The sequence below is a fragment of the Hevea brasiliensis genome, chromosome 17 (genome assembly GCF_030052815.1).
Source record: "Hevea brasiliensis isolate MT/VB/25A 57/8 chromosome 17, ASM3005281v1, whole genome shotgun sequence".
In the NCBI taxonomy this organism is placed as follows: Eukaryota; Viridiplantae; Streptophyta; class Magnoliopsida; order Malpighiales; family Euphorbiaceae; genus Hevea; species Hevea brasiliensis.
Window position 1 is genome coordinate 7,614,205 of NC_079509.1, and position 24,334 is coordinate 7,638,538.

Genomic DNA, 24,334 nt, shown 5'->3' on the forward strand with positions numbered 1-24,334 from the left:
ATTAGAAAAATATTTTTTATATATTAAATTTTTAAATACTCTAAATATTAAAAAATAATTTTTAAATTTTTTATAAAATAAATAAAATCTAATATATAAATTTTTAAATAAATATTATTAAATTCAATTTTTTTTAATAAAAAAATAAAAAATAAAAATTCAAAGTTAATCAAGTCTAATAAAAGAGTAATATACATTAAATTATTAAAATAAAAAAATTAATTAGGCAACAAATTCGAGAATTAAAAGACATATTAATCAAATATCTTATATTTTGTAAAAAAATAATAATTTACTACTAATTAATAATCTAACATCAATTGTTTAAAGAAAAGTATAACGAGTCAATAACACAAAAAAAATTTATACTAAAAAAAAATTATATATAATATTGATGAAATATAATAATTTTAAAATTTAAGGATAAAATTAATTAAATTAATTATAATATTAATATTTTAATATATAATATTAATTAAAGTTATAATATTCTAAATATTTGAGATAATGGGTTCGAATAAAAAAAGAGAGAATGGGTGTAATTGTTTACCAATTAATTATTCTTTTATTTACAAGATTTGTTGAGTAACTGCATTGACGCACACGAAGCAAACACGGCCAGCAAATTGCAAGGCCAGCTCTTTTTAAACAAGGGCATTTTCGTCAATATGTACACTAATACAATGGCATTATGTACTCCCAAGACCAATGAAATTATCTTCTCTTTCTTTCTCTTCCACGTGATGACATCACCGGTATCACACGTATATGACCCGAGATCCGTGTCAACATCAACTGTCCAGGTGGCGCCATCCGTCCCCTGCAAAATCAACATTGGTCTTTGTTGATATCCAAATACAATTGGCCCACGTGTGCTCCTTCTCGAACTATCAGAAATAGCCTTAAAAAAAAAATCGAAAAACTGAAAAACAACAAAGCAAGCCCCTCTAAAGCAGTACACATCGCACGAGGCCAGATGCATACGTGCCCCTCTTTTGGCTACATAACTGGACACTCGTAGGGAACCCATTGGCTATGATGCGGGGCCCAATCTGAAATCTTCACATTGAGCGGGCCCCGCTGGAAACCGCAACACCACGTTACTGATTTCAGCCAACCCCTTACTGTGCTGTTAAACCCTACTCTTTCACACGTGCCGGAGATCCACACGCGTCCATCCCACAGTTCCTATAAATGCAGTCCTTCTCTTTGCAACTTTGTAACTGGTGCGTGCCTATCATTGTTAAGTGAAAGGAAGGCAAAAAGTAGAAAGAGATATCGGAGTAGGTGAGGGGAGGACGGAGAGACAGGGAGTCAGGGTGTTAGAGAGAGGAAAAGTGCAAAATGGACGGTAGGGGAGGTTGCTGCATAGCGAGGTACGGTGGGGGTGTATCTGATATGTCGAAAGTTAATCGGATAATGATGAGATTCCGGCCGATTGCCCCCAAACCGGCCAACGTCTGTTCAGCCTCATGTGGGTTATCCCCGGAGATTAGTGAGGTCAGTCCCAGGTCTGGCAGAGGAAAGAGAAGGTTTAGCACCGCAAACGGGAATAATAGTAAGAGGTGTAATAATGGTAGCAATACTAAGAAAAGAAAGGGTTTGAGCGAGGAGAAGGTGGATGCGGTGGTGACTCTGCCTCTCCTACCGGAGACTCCTGACCGTAAGGACACTTCCGAAAGGGAAACACCGGTAGGCTTGTTTTCACCAAAGCAAGCAAAGAGCGTTCCCACCTGGCTTAGTTTCGATAGCAATGGGAAGGGTCATGATGGGATGGTGATATCCGGAGGTTTTGCCATGTCAGATTATACGGTTGTGATGCCTCAGGTGATGAGGGTGGTTATTGGGTCATGCGTAACAGTGGAATGTATTACGGACGCGTGGGTGGATGCGGATGAATTGGGCTGTACGGACGAGGAGAGAAGGATGAATCTGGAGAGGGACACGTGTCCCGGGATGATATCTGATGGTTTTGGAACGGTTACGTGGACGAACGAGGCGTATAGGAAGATGGTAGACGGAGGAGGAGAAGGAAGAGGAGAGGTGGTGGTGTGGCTGGTGATGAAGGATAAAGTGCCGGTGACGGCGGCGCTAGGGAGCAAGCGAGCGTTCACGTGCAGGGTGAGGGTGCTAAACCAGAGGACGTGTGGGAATGGGAAGGAGAGAAGCTCGATCACTGTACCATGTGACGTGTGGAGAATGGAGGGTGGTGGCTTTGCATGGAGATTAGACGTGAAGGCTGCTCTCTCTTTGGGTCTGTAAAAATAAAAATAATAATAAGCGAGAAAAGGCCGAATTCCCCAGGCCATCTGTCGAAGCAGGTCATGGTAGGCTGGGTTTGCTTATGCAATATTTAGCTTATTAATCTGAGTAACCTATCCTTGTGGATGATAACGTCAAAATTGTGAATATTAAGCTTTGCTGTTTTTTTACTTTCAACTACTGTTCATTAACTTTCCCTTCGCTCCCTCCCTCTGTTTATATGAATATGGGTGTAGGTGTTTGACGTTCAGTGATATAGCATTTGTAAAAAGATTATAAAAGCAAGTAGTTGATTGTAATGATACTTATGAATCTAAATGGTTGCTTTTATTTATTTTGGATGGATTGAAAAGAAAGAGAGATTTGAAATTGAAATGGGAAAAGGTGTAGAAAGGTAGCTGAAAGGTGGAGGGAATCCAGCAGGCTTCCTCTGATTCTGACAATTTACGCCCAGAGAACAAATGGGGGACATGTGTGCGCACAGGTGGGGAGGGAGTACATTGATGATCAGTTGATATTCTTAAATTTTTCGTCTAATATATTTGGTATTTAGCTGTCCTGGCCATACTACTAATACCATCTGGGTGGCTATTTTCTGTGGCAGCTTTTTACATGCACCCTGAACTGTGAGTGACGGCTGCTTTAAGAAGATGTTCGCCTGGTGGAAACTCGGACAATCCTATGATGAAGCTTCTGTTTGATTTCTTTCCTGATTCGCATACGAGAAAGTGGTATGTTCTACTAGGAGGTTGTCCTTTCAAGTTCTGGCGATCTGGATCTGTGTTCTCGGATGTATGGGGTAGCTGATTTCATTTGTATTTTTTTTTTAATTTTTTATTTAATGTTCTTTTATTTATCGGAAATTTTTTATGTTCAATATCATATTATAATAGAAAAACTTATGTCCTGTTTATTATATGTCGATTGTGAATTTCAACTTTATAGATTTCATAATATATATATAATATAAAACCGCACTAACCTCATGGGAATTTGCTTTCATTGTCTATTCTAAATCTTGCAGTGACAAATGCTGGATCAATGCAGTGCTACTTAAAAAATTAATTATTTTTAATATATTAATTAAAATTTGTTAAAATAACTTTTCAAACTAAAAAAAAAGGCAAAGCCGATTACAATAAATCAAATAAAGACTTCATTGTTAATCGAATAATTAAGTTATGTATTATACATTAAAATTAAGGAATGATATTATTATATACAGAGACGGCTTGTATAATTTACCTCGATTACATATTTAAGTGAATTATTTTGTGTTTTTCAAAATTCAAATGAAAACGAGTAACTCATTATCAAGATGGGCAAAGCTCGGTGTCTTGCAAGGAGCCCGTTGTGCTTGGGCTCGGCAGGGTACTAAAGCAGAGACTCACAGTTGAGGTCAAGGAGCCACTCTCTCCATGAGTGCGATATGCACGAATTTAACCGGCAATCACCTTTAATATCGGCAGCTACTATAACAAAACATTTATAAAAATATAATGGCAACTCAGCAAGGTATGCTTTTTGAACATTTATCAATTACATTCTTCCACTCCAATGGATTTAGAAATCTCGCTGTCACTAGAGTGCTAATATCACTAATTTCTTGTGTGCAAGTAAAATGCTATTGAAATAAGGTAACCCGAGAATTCATCACAGCATCAATTAGGATTTAAATTTCATTATTCTTTTCATTGAAAGTATTTTTTTTTTTAATTCAAAAAGTTAAATTACTGATATCACATTTCTTTTTTTTAAGTTGAAGCAATTAAATTGATTTATTTTACATGGTAAATGGCGCAAATGTATCATTGCCAATAAGTGGTAAGAGTTTTATTTATTAAAAATATTGTAGAAAAGAAATAAGAAAGGGTCTAAGAGATAGAGGAAAAAAATGAGTGGAATATTTACTCAGAACGTTTGAATAAAATGGAAAATAGAGAGAGGAAATGGAGAGATAATAATTTAATAAGAGAATAACCAATAGCAAAGATTTTCGACTTTTTAGAGTGTTAACTGCTAAAAAAGAAGCAAGGGCTTCTAACCTTTTGTCACCAGAAAGAATAACCCAATGGGCTGTGATTGTGATTTTCAAGCCCGTTATTCACCCAGTCCAGATCCACCTCACTTGGTGTCGATTGCAGACCCTCCAAAGTTGCCCATAACTCCTCCTCCACTCTAGGGCACCTTGCCAGATTTACTACAAACACCCCGCACCAATTTTCCAAAATAATCACGAAGCAAACCCCCTCCAAATGCTCTATCTGAAGATGAATAGAAAGAACCATCTTTATTAACCTTCGACCACTAAGGAGGAGGACCTTTCCTACTCACAATATGATCTGATCCACCCTTCTTGAACCATTGGCAACTACGTCTGGCTTTGTACACACCGTGTGAAATGACATTGCTTGAGACAAATCATCAAATAGCCAATGACTCAACGCCTTTAAATGACCATGGAAAACCCACTCATTCTTTTGTCTCCATAACAGCCAACAACACATCCCAAAAACTAACGGCCACGATAGGTCCTGATGAGTGTAAGTAGACTAACCTAGGTTCTGCACAACCCACTCTTTCACTGAACTCTGATATCCCAGAACCAGTCCCAACATTGATGTGGTAACAAGAACTTCCAAACCTGCGAAGCTAACGGACAATCTCGCGACACGTGAAACTAGGATTCGTTGGCATTAAAACAAATAGTGCAAACAGCAGAATGACATAAATGACGCCGTTGCCTCTCACAATTGGTTAGCAAACCCTGGTGAAGAGCAAGCCATAAGAACATACGAACTCAATGGGGACAAGACCAGCGCCAGACCTTGCTCTGGCTCGTCGAAACTTCCATCCAAATCCCACCAACTAGATGATTGTAAGTCTCCTTAAGTGAAATCTGGTCCATCTTTGAATTCATCCAAAAAATGGACTCTCACCCTTGAGAAGAAAAAGGAGGCAACACAGCGCCAATATGAAGTAAAAATCATGAGGAATATAATTTCTAAACTTGTCCAATCTCACTCCCCCTTGTGAGAAATACATTCCGAGACCCTCAAGTTCCTATCTAAAGAAGGAACTTCAGCAGTAGTCAACTTAAGCAAATAAAGCAATCCTGGCACCCAATTGTCCAACCAAAAATGCATCATCCTCCCATTCCCAAGTGCCCAGAAAATACTACTTTGAATATCATCCCAAATAGCAACTATATTTCTCCATGTAGACGAGCAATTTGGCAAAGCATATAAACATTAGGCAACAAATCCCTTGGCATTTTATATTTAGACAGCATTACCTGGACCCACAATGCCGACTCATTAGCCAATAAATTGCAGCCCAATTCCATAAACTATATCTTAGTGAACTGCACCAGACTATGAAATCCCAATCCGCCACACTGTTTAGGTTACTGTACCTTATCCTAAGAAGCTAAAGAAATTCTCAGTTTAGCCTCTGTCGATCCCCACACGAATTGCCTAATACATTTCCCAATTTCACTGCAAACTGAATAAGGAATTTTAGCTGTTTGCACTGCCTAAAGAGGCATGGTAGACAAAACGGACTGAGCAAAAGTTACTCTACCGGCTTGCAACGATCGGGAAGAATTCCAAGTAAACAAATACAGCACGTTGAGTCAAGTCAGATGAAGGAAAGAAAAGAAGGAATAGATCTGCTTAAAAAAGAGTATTGTATATAATCTAATAGTGTTTTATATTTTTAAAAATTTAATTTAAAATTATTTAAAATAAAAAAAATAATTCATACAATTGATTCTATAAATTTTTAAAATAAAAATTTAATCTAGTTGAAACTTCGTTGAAGGACCTACAACGAGGCCAGAGGGCTTTGGTAAGATTTTTAAAGGAATAAACCAAAGCAAGCAGTAACAGTTGCATTGTGCAAGAAATATTAGAGCTAATGCGGCTCGCCGATCAGAAAAAAAGAAGCACCTGGGGGGAGAATGCAACTTAATGGGCCGCGTCACGTGGCAGTAAAAAGGTCAAATGAGACACGTGGTCTCTGATTTTGTCTACTTCCCTTATCCATCATCATCGCTTTCAATTTTCATTTTCTCCATAATCTTGGCACTCGCTCACGCAAACAATCACGTGTCCCACTCCCCGTCAAGCACCACAAGTTATGCCAGTGGACCGCGAGTACATATTTTAACTAATCGAGAGCGTTCTTGCCTTTTAATTAAATATATTTATTTTATTATACTCTCGATTCTAGAACTTTGTAATAATTAATAATTAATGCAACGCGATCTGCTTAGAAAGGCAGAGAATAACCACAGCCGTTAGATCCCGAATTTGACGGTGGACAAAAATTAGATAAATATTAGACCTTGGAGGTGAAGAGTCCATGATGAACGGCTGCGATTGGTTCAAGAGAGGCGCGCAAAGAGGCCAATTGGGCCTTTAAGTAGAGAAGCGAAGTAACCCAACCATCTCACGCTTCAAGCGCTCTCTCTCTTTCTCTCTCTCTCTCTCTCTCTACCTCTTTCTTGCCTCTGTTTTTTCTTTTCTCGTTTCGCTCTTTTGGTGAAGAATAATAGCGAAGAGCGGTTTCTGTCTAATCTCATTTTCTCTAGGGTTTGTACGAATCAAAAGCTTGGGCGCGAGATCCAGATTTAGAATTGGATTTCTGGTGAAGGATAAACCTCCTTAGTAGGGTTTTATCGCACATTGTATTTGAGTTGTTCGGGTCGATGCATTTATTTAGCTTCGATTCGATCTAGGGTTTTCACTTCTGGGTGTTTTTGCTCGAAGGAGCTTTGGTTGTTTCCTACGTAAGTATATATATTTTTCTTCTTTTTGAGGATTTTATTCTTTCGTGGAAAGTTTTGGGCGATAGGGATAAATTATTTATTTAGTGTGCGGATTTCTTGTCGGATTCTAGGTTTCATGGTTTGTATTTTAGGCTTTGGGAGGGTTAATATTGCTTGAATTCAGTGAACTCGGGGATTTCAGGCTTTTATTAAAGGACCATTTAGAATTCTTTCGCCATTGGAGATGATGAATTTTTGTTAGCGACCCAGTTGAATGGTAATTTTCATTCTTTGTTCCTCCACATTATTTACTTTCAGGAGGGCTACTGTGTGTGTTGAGCCTTTTTGGTTAAACTCCAAACATGTTGCAAGAAAAAGGATCAATAATGTCCAAAGAAGGGAACTGCTGGTGCTATTGAATTGAAATTATTGTTATATTGACCTCCTTCCTGAAAATTTTAAAAATTTTGAATAAAATTTGTCCTGTTGAAAATCAAAGCTAATTATATTGCGAACCAGAAGCTGAGCATTGCCATGATATTGCACCTTACGGATATCCATATTTATTGAAAGTGAGCTGAGGAATAAAACTTAATTGTCAAAGTTGACATGTGCAGTTATTGGGAGTTAATCTTATGGCGCCAACTGTTCCTATAGAGTTTGTTGGACAGAAGGAATCAAGGAAGTGTTGGCTTCCACAACCAATGGGGAAATCAAGGAAGTACTCTAAAGGGCATTCCTCTGATTTTATTCCTGAGTACAGGCATGCTGTTGAGACTGTTGGTGAATCTGAGGGATTTGGGAGTTCTGGGCGAGTTGACGCTGAAATGACAGCATCGGAGGATTCATATGCTCCCAAGAGGAAATGTATGAGTCTGAATCTAGATGGTTATGATGGTTTTGGCGTCCCAATGCAAGTCTTGCCATTGTCAAAGATGCCAAGGTCAGAGAGGAAGGATTTAGAATTTAAGTTGAAAAGAGAACTTGAGCAGGTCAGGGTCCTTCAAAGGAAAGTGGCTTCTTTGAGTTCGAATGCAGTCGTATTATCACCTTCCAGTGATATTAGGAGTTGCAGTGATGGCCAAAAGAGGCCTCCGCTAGAGGGCTTGCACAAGTCTTTTGAAGTATCAGCTCCACAGAGCAAGAAACGGCCTCCTCCGGTTCGTAATGGGGCCCAACTAAAAAAGAGTTCATATAGACGTCCTGAACCAGCAAAGCCAGCTGCAGCAGTGAGTACTTCTAATGCCATGTGGATGAAACAGTGTGAAACCTTACTAAACCGTATGTTGGCACATCAATTTGGTTGGGTTTTCAGTGAACCAGTCGATGTGGTGAGGTTGAACATACCGGATTATTTCACTGTCATTAAAAATCCAATGGATTTGGGTACGGTGAAGAGCAAGATTGCTTCAGGTGCATATTCAAGTCCACTGGGGTATGCTGCAGATGTGCGATTAACTTTCTCAAATGCAATGAAGTACAACCCACCTGGAAATGATGTCCATTTCATGGCTGAGACACAAAGTAAATACTTTGAAGTGAGATGGAAAGCTATAGAGAAGAAGCTTCCTGTGACCATTAATGTGGAGTCAGTGCCTCCAAGAGCTGGTGTTCCTATGGAAATGGAAACAAATATTGGTAGTCTTCCTGCAAAAAAGAAGAAAAGTGCACCAAATGACAAGAAGTTCAAGTTGGAGCCTGTTAGGCAGATAATGACTGATGAGGATAAGCATAAGTTGAGCGCTGAATTGGAAGCATTGCTGGCTGAATTACCTGATGCCATTATTGAATTTCTAAAAGAGCATAGTCATAATGCTGACCAGAATGGTGAGGATGAAATTGAGATTGATATTGATGCTCTCTGTGATGATACATTGTTTAAATTGCGGAAGCTTTTGGATGATTATTTACTTGAGAAACAGAAAAACCGGGCCAAAACAGAACCATGTGAAATGGAGGTACTTGTCTCTGTCTTTCTTGTTTTTTTTGCATTTGTGTATTTATTTATTGTCATCTTTTTCTTTGGATTGTGTGTGCCTGTGTGGGCAATCCTTGATTTTCTCAATTTTTTGTTTGCCATTTTTGTTGATCCAGCTTTTTAATAGGTCTCGGTTTAGCAATTCATCATTGCAACGTTGCAAAGGTAATTATTCCAATCCACATTTGTGCATAGTGAGATACTAGGCAACGCTTGGAAATTTCAAATCTATTTGTGATATTTTTAGGCAATGAACCAGTTGATGAAGATATAGACATTGTTGGTGGAAATGACCCTCCTATTTCAAGTTACCCTTCAGTAGAGATAGAGAAGGATGCAGCCCAAAAGAACAGTAAATGCAGTAGTTCAAGTAGCACTAGTAGTGAATCAGGCTCTTCTTCTGGTGATTAGTATTTCTTCTGATCTATGATTTTGCCCATTTGCTCTAGAATTTGTTTAAAATGTTTCGAGTTATGTAGCATGTGAAAATAACATCACTTTTTAGCTGTATTTGTTAGGGGTGTGCAGTTTTCGGTTTAAACCGAAAAACTAAACCGAACCGATTAATTCGGTTCAATCGGTTCGGTTTTAAAATTTAATCGGTTTGGTTCGGTTTATAATTTTGATAATTTCGGATTACTCGGTTCGGTTCGGTTATTTTCATAAAAAAATCAAAAAAACCGAACCGAACCGAAATTATTAATATATATAGGAAATAAAAAAAATCGAATCAAATTGAATCGAACCGAATCGAATCGAATCGAATCGAAATCAAAGAAAACCGAACCGAACCTTAAGATTTTTGAGTTTTGATTTCTAATTTTTTTTGTTTTTATGTTTTTATTATTTAGATTTAATGTTAAAAATATGAAATTTTATAAATTTCGGTTTGATCGGTTTAAAATCGAACTGAACCAATATTTATCGGTTCGATTCGGTTCGATTCGGTTTGATTTTCTCTTATCAATCAGTTCGGTTCGGTTTTTAAAATTTTTTATTTTCTATTTTCAGTTTTATCGGTTTGGTTCGGTTCGGAACCGAACCGACTGTTTGCACACCCCTAGTATTTGTCATCTCAGGGCTTTCTGAGAAGATAATTTAGACATTTTTTTATCTTTTAAATTGTAGAAAACTTCGTTAACATATTATTCATTGCCGATTATTGAATGCTGAATTTTTTTCTTGAATCTGTATTCTTGATCATTTGAATTCTGAAGTGGACTCTGAATATTTTGTTGCTGTTGACACTTTATTTGGAATTTATGAAATTATCTTTTTCAGTATGGTGTCATTTTAAATCAATTTCCTACACTGTTAATCGAGCCTCCATGAAGCTTTGATTTGCATATTTTAGTAATTGCTGGTACATATATATTGTGAATAATAATATATAGTCACCTTTATCTTCAAAATAATAATAATAATAATAATAATAATAATAATAATAATAATAATAATAATATAGTCACATTTATTAACAAACAATAGTAAAATTTTGATTGCTTAACTTGTACCTTGTCAGTGGGTTTGTGTTGAACTGTTCCAACATGGGCTTCTGTGCAAAGGTAGCTTGATGTCCTTACATGAAATATTTGTTGAAAGAAAACATACTCAAAAAGTTCTATTTATTCATTTATTTTTAATCTTTAAGGTTTGCTTGCATATTGATGGGATTACAATTTTTATTGTCCCATAGACTTTAAGCATATATTTCTTTTGATGTATAAAGTTGGAATTTTTTTTAATTGAAATTCATTGTGGGACTGTTGGGTAGTCCTATATCTAGGAAGGTTTTCCTTGTATCTGAGCCTTATGTTCTAGCATTGTCTTGTCTCTTGTAATTTGGATTTTAATTATGATCATAGGTAGTATTCTCTAAGTGTGATGGTTCACTTATCCAAGTATGACAACAAGCTTGGATCTAAGGCTATCATTGATATTTGAGGCTTATGCTCAGGTACAATCTAGTTTGTGGAACTAGGTAGCTTCTAATAATTTAGATTTTACATAATGGTCAAGTGTGGAGTTGGGACCATATTTTATTAGTTGGGGGCACTATGGTTAAAAGGAATAACTTTTTTAACCATGGTTTGAGAATATTTGAAACTAGCAGGCCATGTTTTTTTGTGATGTGATTAAATAATAGTGGAAGAAATTTGCATCGTGCATTAGAATACAATATCCTCTGCATTGAAAAAATTAAATAAATAAAGCTGAAATGTTACCCAACAAAGCTCTCCAGCCTCAAAGCAATTTTTACTGCTAATTTGTGATGTAGGTGCTAAATCAGAGTAAAGAACGTTAGGTGATATTGAGTGTTAAATTGTTAATGATCACTAAATTGAGAGAGATCAAAAGTGGGTTAAGATGCAAGATTGGAGGCAGTGAAGAGAAAGACAGACTGAAACAGAGAGTGCGGCTAGGATCATTCAGTCAATGACAGGTAGAGGGGTACAGAAATATCTAGAGAAGGGCATGTTACATGCATATAAGTTTTTTTTTTTTGGTCTGTGAGCAAAAATTAACTGAAACAAAACTTTTGGTGGAATTGCTTGCTGAAACTTGAAGGTGTTATTGGAAAGCCCTAAATGTCTATTGGGTGAAACATGTTACTTATAGCATGACGAGAAAGTGAAAGGAGATTGACTGGTAAAAATTCTAGTATTTGGTCTACAATTTAGGATGTCATGGCTCAAATTTGCAATGCTCAACTCTGAGTGCATCAAACTTGTGCAAATTGAAATTTGATTTATGTTGTTGGACTTCAATATTTAATTTTGGCCAAGAAATTTGAGCAATGTCGACTCATTTTCATTTTGTGAAATTTTATTCATCTGGCCAATTTTAGTCAACCTAAAGATTAGGCACAGTAAGAGATCTAGCTGGTCAGAGAATGTTGATAGGAGTTTAACTGTCTGGGGGAGTACTCAAGAAATGGTTGGATCGTGAGGGTCATTTTTTAAGCTAAACTGCTATATCTTATACATTGGCACAAATATATTCACTCTTTTTGCACGGTTGTCAAGTTTTGGAATGGAGAGCTGTGGCTTAATTGAATGCATAATGTCGCGTTTCAAAATGGGCAAATACTATTTTCATCATATGTGGAATTTCTTTTTGTGATTCATGTTTGATCCAGAGTAAAGCAAAGGATTTGTAATGATTTATCAAATGTTGATCTTGTATTCTAGTTTCCACCTTCTGGGATTGATTGCATGTAGGTGTGAAATGCAGAGAGCCTCACAAGTTTTTCTTATTAACTGATTTTGGCATGTGATTTCAAACTCCACTGGTATGAGGCATTTGGCTCCACGTGTTCTAATCTCATCAATATTTAGGAGATGATGTTCTCAATTCCCAAGTTGGTTGGGTGAGGAAATTAGAAAATTTCCATATTGTTTGTGTGAGGCTTCTTGTTGCCAGGCTTACATTGTTGTCTACTTAATTATTAAGCAACATATGTGATTGCTGTATTAAATTAAGATTTATATATGTAAATAACTGGTATGAAAGCCTCTAGTTTGTTTATAGTCTAATTTTCTTTTGCTGTTGTTCTAACTTCCTTTACAGATTCGGATTCTGGCAGTTCATCCGGGAGTGAATCAGATGCAGCTAAAGCATCAGTTCCTGGTGCTGTGACAAAGGTATTTCTTGGTAGTGCTATTGCCTTGGGCCAGGGCACTCCATGTATCAAATATATTTTGGCATTCATCTCGTGCACATGGGGTTTGTTGATTTTTCTTTTCTTATGCCTCGCTAATTGTAGGAAGTCTTGGTATCTGGAGAAAATTTAGACCAAAAAAGAAGTGTGGACAGTCCAGAAATTGGGAATCGTGAGTTTCTAGATCTTGTGATTCATGCATGTCTAGAGTTCTTTTCTCTCTTTTAGGCTAGTGTTATCCTGAAGTAATGCTTCTGATATGTTCAGAATCTGCAAATGGATTGGCCAAAATTGATCCAAAGTCGTGGGGTAAGCCAATTACTGCTGAGACCGATGGCCAGCAAGAGGGTAAGCATAATCTTTAAGAAGACTTGCCGCTGTTACTTTGGGGCTTCATCTCACCAACGTGCTATAATATTATAGGGGAGAGTGCTCCACCTGGGAGACAAGTCTCCCCGGATAAGCTCTATCGTGCAGCTTTATTAAGGAACCGTTTTGCGGACACAATACTAAAAGCTCGAGAAAAGGCACTTGAAAAGGTTGGTCTCACCATATTTGATTATCTTGGCAATTGTCTTCAATATTTGGTAAATGCTTTTAACTCTTTGTGCATTCTGGTTGTATTGTCATTTGTAATGTCATATACTGAGTGCAGGGTGAAAAGTGGGATCCTGAGAAATTGCGTGTGGAGAGGGAGGAACTTGAGCGGCGGCAAAAAGAAGGTTTGGAATGAGTTAGGATAATGTTTTAAGATCTTTGACGGTGGATAAATTTTCTCTTTAATTTGTCATCAGAAAAGGCTCGGATGCAAGCTGAGGCCAAGGCTGCTGAAGAAGCTCGAAGGAAAGCTGAAGCTGAAGCAGCAGCTGAAACAAAAAGGAAGAGGGAACTGGAAAGAGAAGCTGCACGTCAAGCATTGCAACAGGTAAAAGCCAACAGATTATTTTATGTGAAGGCCAACTCCACAACTTCTGGGAATGTAGATAAAAGTTTTATGGTTCTGTGCAGATGGAAAAGACTGTTGAGATTAATGAGAACAGTCAGTTAATGGAAGACCTTGAAATGCTAAGGACTGCACATGATGAAGAGTTATCGAGCTTGGTGGAGGAGACAAGCCCAGATTTCATTCTTCAAGGGAGTTGTAACCCATTGGAGCAACTGGGACTATACATGAAGAATGATGAGGAGGAGGAAGTCGAACCACCCCAAAATGTTTCAGAGTTAGACAAAGATGTTGAGGAAGGAGAAATTGATTGATGAGGCTTTTGTTTATATTATTCTGTCAATTCAAGGATTTTAGGAAATGGCTTTCCTGAAAGCTATGGGTGTGCTGTGCATTTTGGATCTCCTCCCATCTCTTCCACGGTCCAGTTATATGGGAACATTATGTTGTACCCTGTTCCTAATTGACATCGGGTGCCAAATCCTATGAAAGAAATGAAACTTAACAAGAGTCTTTGGAGAAACATGATCAGCAGTATGGCTTTTCGCTGTCATCTGTGTTAATTGTCAGTCTCGATTTGGGGAAATAGGTTGAAAGTTGGGATATGATTAGCCATGCGAGTGACTACTGAGCTGTGGGCTAGTGATGAACGAGGGGCCTGAGTTTGTGGTTTGTAAAAAGGGTATTTGTAGTTTGTATGGAGTGATGCACTTTTTGACTGCATCTTACCGGAGTTGAGGAGACATTCTATTTGTTGTTTGAGTTGGTGGATTGGGAGAAGGGTGTAAGATGTAAATGTCAATTTTAGGCAGGAGAGTAAAACTAGGAATTGTAATATGGTGTTGTTGAGTCACATGGAAATGACATTCTTTATTTCTGTTTTTCTTATGCTTTCTGGGTCTGCCTCGGGTACCGTTGTTTTTCCTATCCTTTTAGTTCAATTTGTGCTGTTGAGAGTTGCCATGGTTGCGTGAAGTTTCAGTTTTGGATGTTGCTGACAGACTCTTTATTCCTAAATCTCCAGCAGCGATTGTTCTATTGTTCCGAGTCTTCAGTGAAAGATTTCAACAAAGAGACTTCAAGGTTATTGTAATTTAAATCACTTTTCTTTTGAAAAAAAAAAAAATTAGATTTATCAATGAGTTATCATATTCATTAACGAAGTTAAAAAATTTATTTTAATTCGAGTCTATAAAGCAAGAAGAAAACGCTGCTGTATAAAAACAGGAAGAAGAGCAGTCAAAATACCAGGATGCTGATGCGTAACAAGACATCTGAAAATATTTTCTTTAGCATCTGAGCACATAGAGCTTAAACTGCCAGTTAATGGAACAACTTAAAGGTCCAAGGCAGTCTACTCTTTATACGTCAACAGAAATTTAATCCTGCTACTTGCGATTCTCAGGAATTGATTTGGGATGTAAGCTTTTACGTTTCATTTACCATGTCAATAACTGGAATTACATAGCATTGTATCAAAGCTTTAACTCTCAAACATTCCCTCATCTGATAATCCAGGAGATTTAGTACCATTTACAAGTGGTTGATTTGAAATGTCATTCAAGTCACTTAAAATGCTGTAATCAAAGTCGTCATCCTCATCCTCATTTCTGTGATCCCCATCCGAATCTTCATCCTCTCTTTGCTTCATTCCCTTTGAACGAGATTCTCTTTGCATCCGCTGCTTGATGGCATCTTCATAAGACATTTCATACCACACAGTACCCTTGCCCACGATAGATTTGTTGTGAGCATCTGTCATTCTCTCTTGCTTACTCTTTTCTGAGTTCTTTGGTTCTCCCCAGTAATCATATCGGTATAAAGGATTATCAGGATCATACTGATCCTTCCCAAAATAGCTTGCTGGCTTATACTTCCCTGGTTCTTCCAATGGCAAACCAAGAGCTTGGCGGCTGCAAAAAAGAAAGCAACTCAAGTCAAAGTAAACCAGCCAGCAATGATGACAAGCAGATATGATGAAATCAAAAGGAATGTAAAAAATTGTTCATCCTTTAATTGCAGAAATCAAAACATAAATTGCTTAAGTATATCCTCAAAGAATCTCAAACTCCTTAGTAGAAACTACAAAGCCAGCAAGTTCAGCTCATGAAAGTTGAGAGCATTTAAAAAAAAAAAAAAAAAAGAACTCCATAAGACCATTGATTTGCCTGTAGCAGTCCCAGAAAATGACCGGAGCACTGAATCCAATTGCAAGTTTAAGTGAGAATACTAAAAAAATCTATGGTCCAATATAACATCAATTTTGATAATGACCAAATTGCAATTGTCCAATTTTATGTTATTCAACTAAATAGCATTAGAAAGTTTCTTTAAATTAAATAGACAAATTATTTATCTACAAAACTTTCAAGGGAAAAAAAAAAAAATACCAGCTGATGTCTCTGATCAAAGCTTCTCTTTCCTCATATGATCGACGCCAATGCATTAAATCATACTCATCCATTTCGATATTTCGCCTCAGCTTGGCAATTTTATAATTTTCTCCTCTTTCCTGTGCTTCCTTCCTTAGTTTATTGTGAAGCTGAATGCAGAAAAGACGAAAAAAGTAGTATTAAGGAGATACCAAAATGCATTTTAATTTATGTACTAGATAGATCTAATTCTTTTGCAACAGAAAGTCAATTTAATTGGCAATCTTTATTTTTCTCCATTCAGCTCCATTAGACACCAGGCAAAGAAAAAAAGATCCATACAGCTGACCTTAATTAGTTTGTGATTAAGGCTTAGTGGTTGTTTGTAAGGCCAGAAAAGGAGGGTGAAGAAAAGGAGCATATACAAGTCAAGTGTAAATGCATAGATACAAGGAAAGAATATATATTTGGCTGTGAAACTGTATGAACAACAAAAAATGGCACCGTCCCAAAGAGAAATGATATCCTTGCTCTCCCAAAGCTAGAGGTTGAGGTACCAGACATTTGTCCCATAAAAACCAAGTTAAATTACATGGACCAGCTTTCATTTACAAATAAACTAAATGAAGCACATTAAGATGCAGAATGCTTTCATTGAACAGAAACAACAACAACAACAATAATAATAATAATAAACTAATTTAAATGCATATTCAGCACAACAGACAAACAGATTATTAAAAAAAAAGTCAAATAGTGTACCTCTCGCTCAGCTAACGCTGCTTCCAAGTCAAGTTCTTTAACACTTTGTTTCTGCCAAAAGATTATTAGACAACATTAGATGAGTGCACAGAATATATTTTGATGCAATGTCACAAGAAAAGTTCTCACCATAATTATTTTTGGCAATAAGGTTTTCTTGTAATGAGCTGTGGTATATTCAACACTATTTTGTTCATCAAAATCTTCATCATCAGTTAATTCAGATAGTTTTTTACCCTTGTATTTCTCAGGACTAGTTTCCCAATCATCCAAAATCATTTGCTCAGCAACATGGATTTGCCACAACTGCATAAAATACACGAATTACATTAGTTACCAATTTATTATCATTTATTGGCTAAAACCAGGGAAAAAAACAAAGGCACCTTCTCAACATAAGGGTGATTTGATAATAGTGGTTCCTCTTCTGGTTTTGCTCCTGGATCTTTTCTAGGAACAGGAGGTCTTCTACAATCACGCTGCAAAAGTGAACACATTCAGTAAAAAGCGTATGCAGAAAAACATAGGGGCTGTTCACTTGGGGAAAACTAGAGTAGTTTTCTGGAGAAATTTTCTAAGAAACTGGAAAACAGAGTTTCATGTTTACACGTGCCAGTTTTCCAATGGAGAACTGGAAAATAAGTTTTTCAAAATTTTGTTTTCCAACCATTTTCCAAATGAAAAACAATGGCTTTTTTATAATAAAAATTAAACTAACAAAAATTATTATAAAATAAATGAATAATACATATTAAAAAAATTTGAAAATAAAATGTTTTTAAATATATTGTACAACGATTTAATTTTTTAATTATGAAAGATATGAATAATTCCTTTTGAATTAGAAAAGCATTTTCTATTATTTGTAAGTGAACACATTTACCATGTTTTTCCTTATTTTTCATAGAAAATAAAAACTAGAGTTTTCTTAGAAAATGGAAAATGAAAAATAGAAAAATGTTTTCATTAATAAACAGGCCCATAATTTCCAAAAATGGCATATTTAGCAATTTTATCATAAAATGGTGAAGTGGAAAACCAAATGCCTCAATTCCTATTACATTCAAAAACACTTAGGGAAAGTTCATCTTCCCCACACTCTAATTACACCAAAAAAGGAAAGGCCTGCCAGCAGACAAATACAACTTCCAATGTCCATATAACTTTGTCTAAATTGATCAATTTTAGAGAAGAATCACATTAATGAATATAGGCCGCTAGATTATTGGTTATCCATCCACAAATGTGGATGTGATGCAGTCAAGGGAATCTAAATTTGGAAATAATTTTGATTTTACTTTTCATTGTAAAATTAATTAGTTTAGGATTCTATTATTTAAGAAATTTAATTAGGAAGTAGTATTTCTATTTAGGACCATTTAATCAGTTCTATTAGGCTTAGCATTTTCCAAGTTATATTGGTTTACTATTATCTTATTTTGGGATTCTTAACTTAGTACTAGTAGGACTGATTATTATACTATAAATACCTATATCATCTAGGTATTTTAGTAGAGTGTTATTTATCTTCTACTTTTTTCCCCTTTGAGTATTCTTTCTGTTAACTCCGCCTAAGTAATTTGCGCTTAGCCGGTCACAAGCCCGGATAAAGGAGGAGGGTTGCGGTAGGTGACAACCAGCGTAAAAATTTCGTCACACCTTTATGATATGGATTTAAATGATATAAACGTTGAGGCGTCCTCTACTAACGACGCGCTACATCGGAACTCGGGTATAGTGAGAAATATGCAAGGGTGTAGGGCGTTCACCGAAAGCGACGCGCCATGCCGATGCCCGGGTGTGGTGTTAAGTGAGCAAGGGTTCCCACATCATGGACGGGTGTGGGTAAAGAAGTTAGTCCATAGGACAAATGGTAGAACAGATAGTGGAACAGAACACAAGATAGACATAGAAAATAATAGAAGATATCATAGAAGGAGACCAATTAGAAAAGAGCAGGATAGGAGGAGGATCAGGGTTGGTACTTGGAATGTTGGATCACTTACAGGAAAATTAATGAAGCTTGTGGATACCTGGGAAAGGAGAAGGGTGAATATTGCTTGCATTCAGGAGACTAAATGGGTAGGAGAGAAAAGTAAGGAAGTGAGTAATTCAGGGTACAAACTGTGGTTTACCGGAAAGAAGAGAAACAAGAACGGAGTAGGCATAATCATAGACAGGACATTGAAAGACGCAGTAATAGCTGTGAAAAGAGTAGGAGATAGAATTATACTAGTAAAGCTAGTACTAGAAGGAGAAACAATAAATATAGTTAGTGCTTATACCCCGCAAATAGGACTAGACAGTGAGAGTAAACAAAGGTTTTGAGAAGATATGGATGATTTAATGCAAAGCATACCGAATGAAGATAATGTTTGCATTGGTGGAGATTTGAATAGACATATAGGAAGTGATAGACAAGATTATGAGAATGTTCATGGAGGTTTTGGTTTTAACAGTCGAAATGAGGAGGGAAAAAGCATCATGGATTTTGCTATGACATACGACCAAATACTAGCAAATACCTACTTTATAAAAAGAGAGTCACATTTAGTGACTTTCAAAAGTGGGCAACATAGAAATCAAATCGACTTTCTCTTAATCAGGAAGACAAATAGAGCTCTATGCAAGGATTGCAAGGTCATTCCAGGAGAGGCTTTAACAAGTCAACATCGGTTAGTGGTCTTGGATGTCAAGTTTAGGAACAATTCAAGTAAGGCCAGAAGAAATAGTGTAGCTCGAACAAAGTGGTGGGAGTTCAAAGGAGTAAAGCAAGTGAAATTAAAAAATGAGCTTCTCGAGTCTGAAGTATGGAAGCTGGATATGCAGGCCAATGATATGTGGATACAGATAGCATCAAAGATTAGAGAAGTAGCTAGAAAAATACTTGGAGAGTCTAAAGGACATGGACCACCATCAAAAGAGAGATAGTGGTGGAATGAGGAAGTACAAAAGGCAGTGAAGAGAAAAAGGGAATGGTATAAGAAATTGCCTAAATGTGATAATAATGAGACATATGAACAGTACAAGATAGCAAAGAAAGAAGCAAAAAAGGCAGTTAGTCAAGCAAGAGCACAGGCCTTTGAAAAGTTATATGAGAAACTTGAAACTAAAGAAGAGGAGAAAGATATTTATAGATTAGCAAGGAGGAGAGAAAGGAAATGTCAAGATCTCAATCAAGTTAAGTGCATTAAGGGTAAAGAAGGAAAAGTGTTGGTGAAAGATGAGGACATTAAAGAAAGATGAAGAAATTATTTTAATGATCTATTTAATAATAGTCAAAATGGTAATAGCATGAATATAGATTATAGAACAATAGAAAAGAATGTGAATTATACTAGAAGAATTAGATCTTTAAAAGTAAAGGAAGCACTTAAGAGAATGAAAGTGGGTAAAGCCTGTGGACCCGATGAAATACCAATTGAAGTGTGGAAGTGTTTGGGAGATATGGGAATGGCATGGTTAACTAAATTATTTAATAAGATTCTAAATTCAAAGAAAATGCTTGATGAATGGAGGAAGAGTATTTTAGTACCTATTTTTAAAAATAAGGGAGACATACAGAATTGCTCAAACTATAGGGGAATTAAACTCATGAGCCATACTATGATATTGTGGGAGAGAGTTGTGGAGCATCGACTACGTCATGATACTTCTATCTCTCTCAATCAATTTGGTTTCATGCCCGGTCGTTCAACTATGAAAGCGATCTTTCTCATTAGAAGCTTGATGGAGAAATATAGAGATGTGAAGAAAGATCTACACATGGTTTTTATTGATTTGGAGAAGGCTTATGATATTGTTCCAAGAGATGTCTTATGGAATGTGTTACAATAAAAAAGGGTATCTATTAGGTACACACAAGTATTGAAAGATATGTATGAAGGAGTAACTACTATTGTGCACAATGGGAGGGGACATAAGAGATTTTTCGATCACAATTGAATTATACTAAGGATCAGCCATAAGCCCTTACCTTTTAACATTAGTTTTAGATGAATTGACGAAACATATACAAGAGAGTATTCCTTGGTACATGATGTTTGCGGATGATATTGTTCTGATAGATGAGACACGAGGAGTCAATAGAAAGCTATAGAGAAGTACTCTAGAGTCAAGGGGTTTTAAGTTAAGTATAACGAAGGCAGAATATATGCATTGTAAGTTCAGTGAAAGCCAAACTGGTGATAGGGAAGGAGTTAGTTTGAATGGAGTGGTAGTGTCCCAAAGTAATCACTTTAAATATCTAGGCTCAGTTCTTCAAGTAGATGGAGGATGTAAGGAGGATATTAGTCATAGGATTAAAGCCGAATGGTTGAAGTGGAGACGTGCCACGGAAGTTTTATGTGATCGTAAGATCTCCAATAAGTTGAAAGGAAAATTTTAACGTACAGCCATACGACCGGCTATGTTATATGGTAGTGAGTGTTGGGCACTGAAAGAGTCTTATGCATCTAAGATAAGAGTTGCAGAGATGAGAATGTTAAAGTGGATGAGTGGTCATACTAGACTAGATAAAGTCCATAATGAGAGTATTAAAGAAAAGGTAGGAGCTGTGCCAATTGAAGATAAGTTGAGAGAAGGGAGATTGAGGTGGTTTGGTCATGTGAAGCGTAGACATACGGAGACTCCAGTTAGACAAGTAAAGCACATTAGGTTTGGAGGAAAGTAGTACAACATAACCTACAAGCATTACACATTTATGAGGATTTAACCAAAAATCGTTTAGAGTGGATAAAGCGAATCCATATAGCCGACCCCAAATTTTTTGGATAAAAGCTTAGTTGAGTTGAGTTGAGTTGAGTTGAGTTGAGTATTCTTTCTGTTGTACATTGGGATTACAACAAGAATGATTTGCTACAGCTACAATCCATAACTACAAATGAGATACCTCACCCATCGGACCATTATAGGAAGTTGCCATGCAGAGTTAAGATATCAAAAAGCTTATAGCATGACCAATTTAAAGATAAATGGGATGAAACTGCATGTTCAAGGAGGAAGCATGCATACCCGTAATTCATCTGGGTTGGTATCCTCATCACGATGAAAGATTGGGGGAAATTCAAATCTGTTGAAGCTGGAAGAAGAAATAAAAATGTCAAATACCAAGTCATAGGCAGATAAGGAGCAATCAATTTTACATAGCACAATTACTTCATTATTTGAACAGCAGAAATCAACTGAATATCACAATATCATAAACTATTCAAATTTTTTTCCTCCTCTCTTTTGCTCTTCATTTTTCTTTTTTTTTTTTTGTTAAATCTCTTTTGGCTTATCCTAAGATACTATGTATACCATGCAGTATCCTTGATTGTCGCTAAGCAGCAACCTCCCATAAGTTACAAAATTTGGGTAAGCCACAAGCCCAAGCATCACAGATTTTAAACAGAGAGAAATTACATACATAAGGTGATCTATGTTAGGCCATACAAAACGCATTTCAATAGGGAATCGAAAACGGTACGGATCTCGCTTTGCCTGCCAAGAAATCAAACTAATCAATATGGTTAAGTCCACAATAAAAAGTAAAATTGATACATTTGAAACAATAGTTACAATATATACTCAACACATATATATGGTCATTTCTGTGCGTGTCAAAGTAATGATGCTCACCAGAATTTCTACAAAAACGTGCATGCCAACTTTTATGTGATGGCGGATCCAATACCAATCATTTCCTCTGATAGGAACCCACCTGAACAAATAAGTATACATAAATCTAGCTGGAATATTTACATGCTTTAAAATATTAATTATTTCCAAGGAAATTTATCTAAAAATGTTGCAAATGAGTAGGAAGTAAAAGACCAAATGCTAGGCACTGGAAACAATCCGTCCTTCCAGGAAACTAAAAATTGATTTATGCTATGAAATACCAAAACAGGTGATGATACTTGCCCATCATGTACACCTCCGATATCAACAAAGGCTCCTTGATATAGATGTATAGTGGTCACTATTCCCGCACAAATCTGCATCAACATTACCCAGAATTCCCATTAGGATGACTTACAAAAGTCTAATGCATGTGACCTTTTAGCAGTGCAAAGAAGATTTATCTTCAACTTGTAGGCCATTTTCATATGCGTGTAGATCACAGTAGGGCAATAGAGTCAGTCCAGATACAGGCTAACGTATATATCTGCAGTAGTGTTCCAGCTAAAAGAAGTCAATTTAGGGAGAATACCAAACGGACTCAATTCAATCATGGTCCTCTTGTTTAATCTACATAAATAAAGTCAAGGTGGAAGCCGGTGCCGACTACTCCATACATGTGGTATTAAAGCAAAGGCAACATTAACTTATGAATAACACTATTGTGTCAGAAAGATAGTGAATAAGGGAAACTCACATCTAAGAAGATGTTTCTTGTTACAAGAGAGGTACAATTATTTGAAGCAAACTTCAAGAGAACACTCTAGGAAAAGAATCAGCTCGAGAATTTACCTGCCCTGGGTAATAAAATGGAAGTTCGTACTGCAACATGAACAAAGACCACCACAATCATCTTTCTGTAACTGGCAATCAGCAGACAGATAAACATGTAAGCTAAACAAAGAAAATTGCAACGGATCCTACCATGCCCTCTTTGTAGTCTTTTCCTCTTTTCCTTCTACCAGGATAATAATCTTGGTCTTGCTGCGTTGACACAAAATTTGGGTATCAGTCACATAAATTTGAGTCAATTAAAGCAGCCTATTGAATTTCTGAAACTACATAAACTGAATTTCGGTCCTTTCCTCCTTTGAATACCTTATAAGATTCCTCTTCTAATCTATCCTTATTTGCAGCAACCCATTCATTGTATTGCTTCAGAAACATCTTATACCTATCCAAACACATCCCTTCAGTATCAGTAGTTTCCATACTGTCCAATTCCTCCACCACCACTCTGACGGACAGCAACTTGTGCGCTTCCCTTATAAACTCCAGCTCCTTCCTATCGACCTCCCAACCTCTGGGAGGCCAATCTCTAGGGGGCACGTGCCTCAAAACCAAAGGCCCCGCCCAAATCGTCTCGAGCTTTTCCGGAATCTCCCCCTTGATCTCGAACTGCTTCCTGTACCACTCGTCTTCGGTCAATCCCATTTCTTTAATCTTTTTGAGTCGGTACTTTGGAGAAAGCATTCTGAAAGCTTCGATGGCTTCCGGCGACTGGAGCGGAACCTCTTCGCCTTCATTGAGGGACTTGCGGGCGAAGTCGGCTTCGGGAGTGAGAATTTCCTCCCAGGGGGCCCATCCTCGCTCGATCCAGTTCTTACGGCGCCATTCCTCTTCTTTTGCGCCGTCTCTGGGACCGAATGTTTGGACAAAGGTGTCGTCCACAGGGAATTCGTCGGAGCTGAAGCATTTTGGAGGTGTTGAGGCGGTGGTGGAGGAGGATGATATAGTTTGGGAGGAAAAAGGATGGTAAATGCAGTGGTGGTGACGGTGGGAACGGTGGTTATGGGTAGGGTTTAGGGGTTTAGGTAAAGAGAAGAGATAAGAGGTCTGGAGGACTTGCATTTGGTGGGAATGGCTGTGGATAGACTCTCTCCTCTCGGAAGCAGATAAATTAAAAAGCGGGAATGGAATT

General features: G+C 37.0%; 3 protein-coding genes across 4 annotated transcripts; 2 read left to right on the plus strand and 1 right to left on the minus strand.

Moving 5' to 3' along the window:
• Positions 1-543: 543 nt before the first annotated feature.
• On the plus strand, positions 544-2,596 carry LOC110665283 (uncharacterized). Its single transcript, XM_021825333.2, has one exon. It carries the CDS (start codon positions 1,345-1,347, stop codon positions 2,260-2,262), a length of 918 nt encoding a protein of 305 aa, XP_021681025.2. The 5' UTR covers positions 544-1,344; the 3' UTR covers positions 2,263-2,596.
• A 4,114-nt stretch (positions 2,597-6,710) lies between these two features.
• LOC110665284 (transcription factor GTE10) lies at positions 6,711-14,503 on the plus strand. Of its 2 annotated transcripts, XM_058139335.1 has the most exons (11): positions 6,711-7,054; positions 7,651-8,991; positions 9,128-9,176; positions 9,259-9,416; positions 12,581-12,655; positions 12,778-12,844; positions 12,940-13,020; positions 13,096-13,211; positions 13,328-13,394; positions 13,467-13,597; positions 13,681-14,503. In XM_058139335.1, the coding sequence occupies exons 2-11, from the start codon at positions 7,669-7,671 to the stop codon at positions 13,927-13,929; spliced, it is 2,316 nt and encodes a 771-aa protein (XP_057995318.1). In that variant the 5' UTR covers positions 6,711-7,054; positions 7,651-7,668; the 3' UTR covers positions 13,930-14,503. The 2 variants fall into 2 exon arrangements, with proteins under 2 accessions (XP_057995318.1, XP_057995317.1); XM_058139334.1 differs by having other exon boundaries at positions 6,711-8,991.
• Positions 14,504-15,027: 524 nt separating this feature from the next.
• Positions 15,028-24,293, minus strand: LOC110665285 (protein PLASTID TRANSCRIPTIONALLY ACTIVE 10). Its single transcript, XM_021825337.2, has 12 exons — positions 23,512-24,293; positions 23,338-23,397; positions 23,206-23,235; positions 22,657-22,730; positions 22,372-22,453; positions 22,160-22,233; positions 21,763-21,829; positions 17,136-17,228; positions 16,879-17,055; positions 16,750-16,800; positions 16,006-16,157; positions 15,028-15,528 (listed from the first exon to the last, which is right to left on the minus strand). Exons 1-12 carry the CDS (start codon positions 24,262-24,264, stop codon positions 15,099-15,101), a joined length of 2,043 nt encoding a protein of 680 aa, XP_021681029.2. The 5' UTR covers positions 24,265-24,293; the 3' UTR covers positions 15,028-15,098.
• Positions 24,294-24,334: the final 41 nt, after the last annotated feature.

Coding starts and splice junctions, on each gene's coding strand:
- LOC110665285 (XM_021825337.2), bottom strand. CDS start 24,264: ATGCAAGTCCTCCAGACCTCTTATCTCTTCTCTTTACCTAAACCCCTA. Junction 16,801..16,878: donor TATTGCCAAAAATAATTATG/GTGAGAACTTTT, acceptor ATCTTTTGGCAG/AAACAAAGTGTTAAAGAACT. Junction 16,158..16,749: donor CAGCGTTAGCTGAGCGAGAG/GTACACTATTTG, acceptor TTCTGCATTCAG/CTTCACAATAAACTAAGGAA.
- LOC110665284 (XM_058139334.1), top strand. CDS start 7,669: ATGGCGCCAACTGTTCCTATAGAGTTTGTTGGACAGAAGGAATCAAGG. Junction 12,845..12,939: donor CAGTCCAGAAATTGGGAATC/GTGAGTTTCTAG, acceptor TGATATGTTCAG/AATCTGCAAATGGATTGGCC. Junction 13,598..13,680: donor CACGTCAAGCATTGCAACAG/GTAAAAGCCAAC, acceptor GGTTCTGTGCAG/ATGGAAAAGACTGTTGAGAT.
- LOC110665283 (XM_021825333.2), top strand. CDS start 1,345: ATGGACGGTAGGGGAGGTTGCTGCATAGCGAGGTACGGTGGGGGTGTA.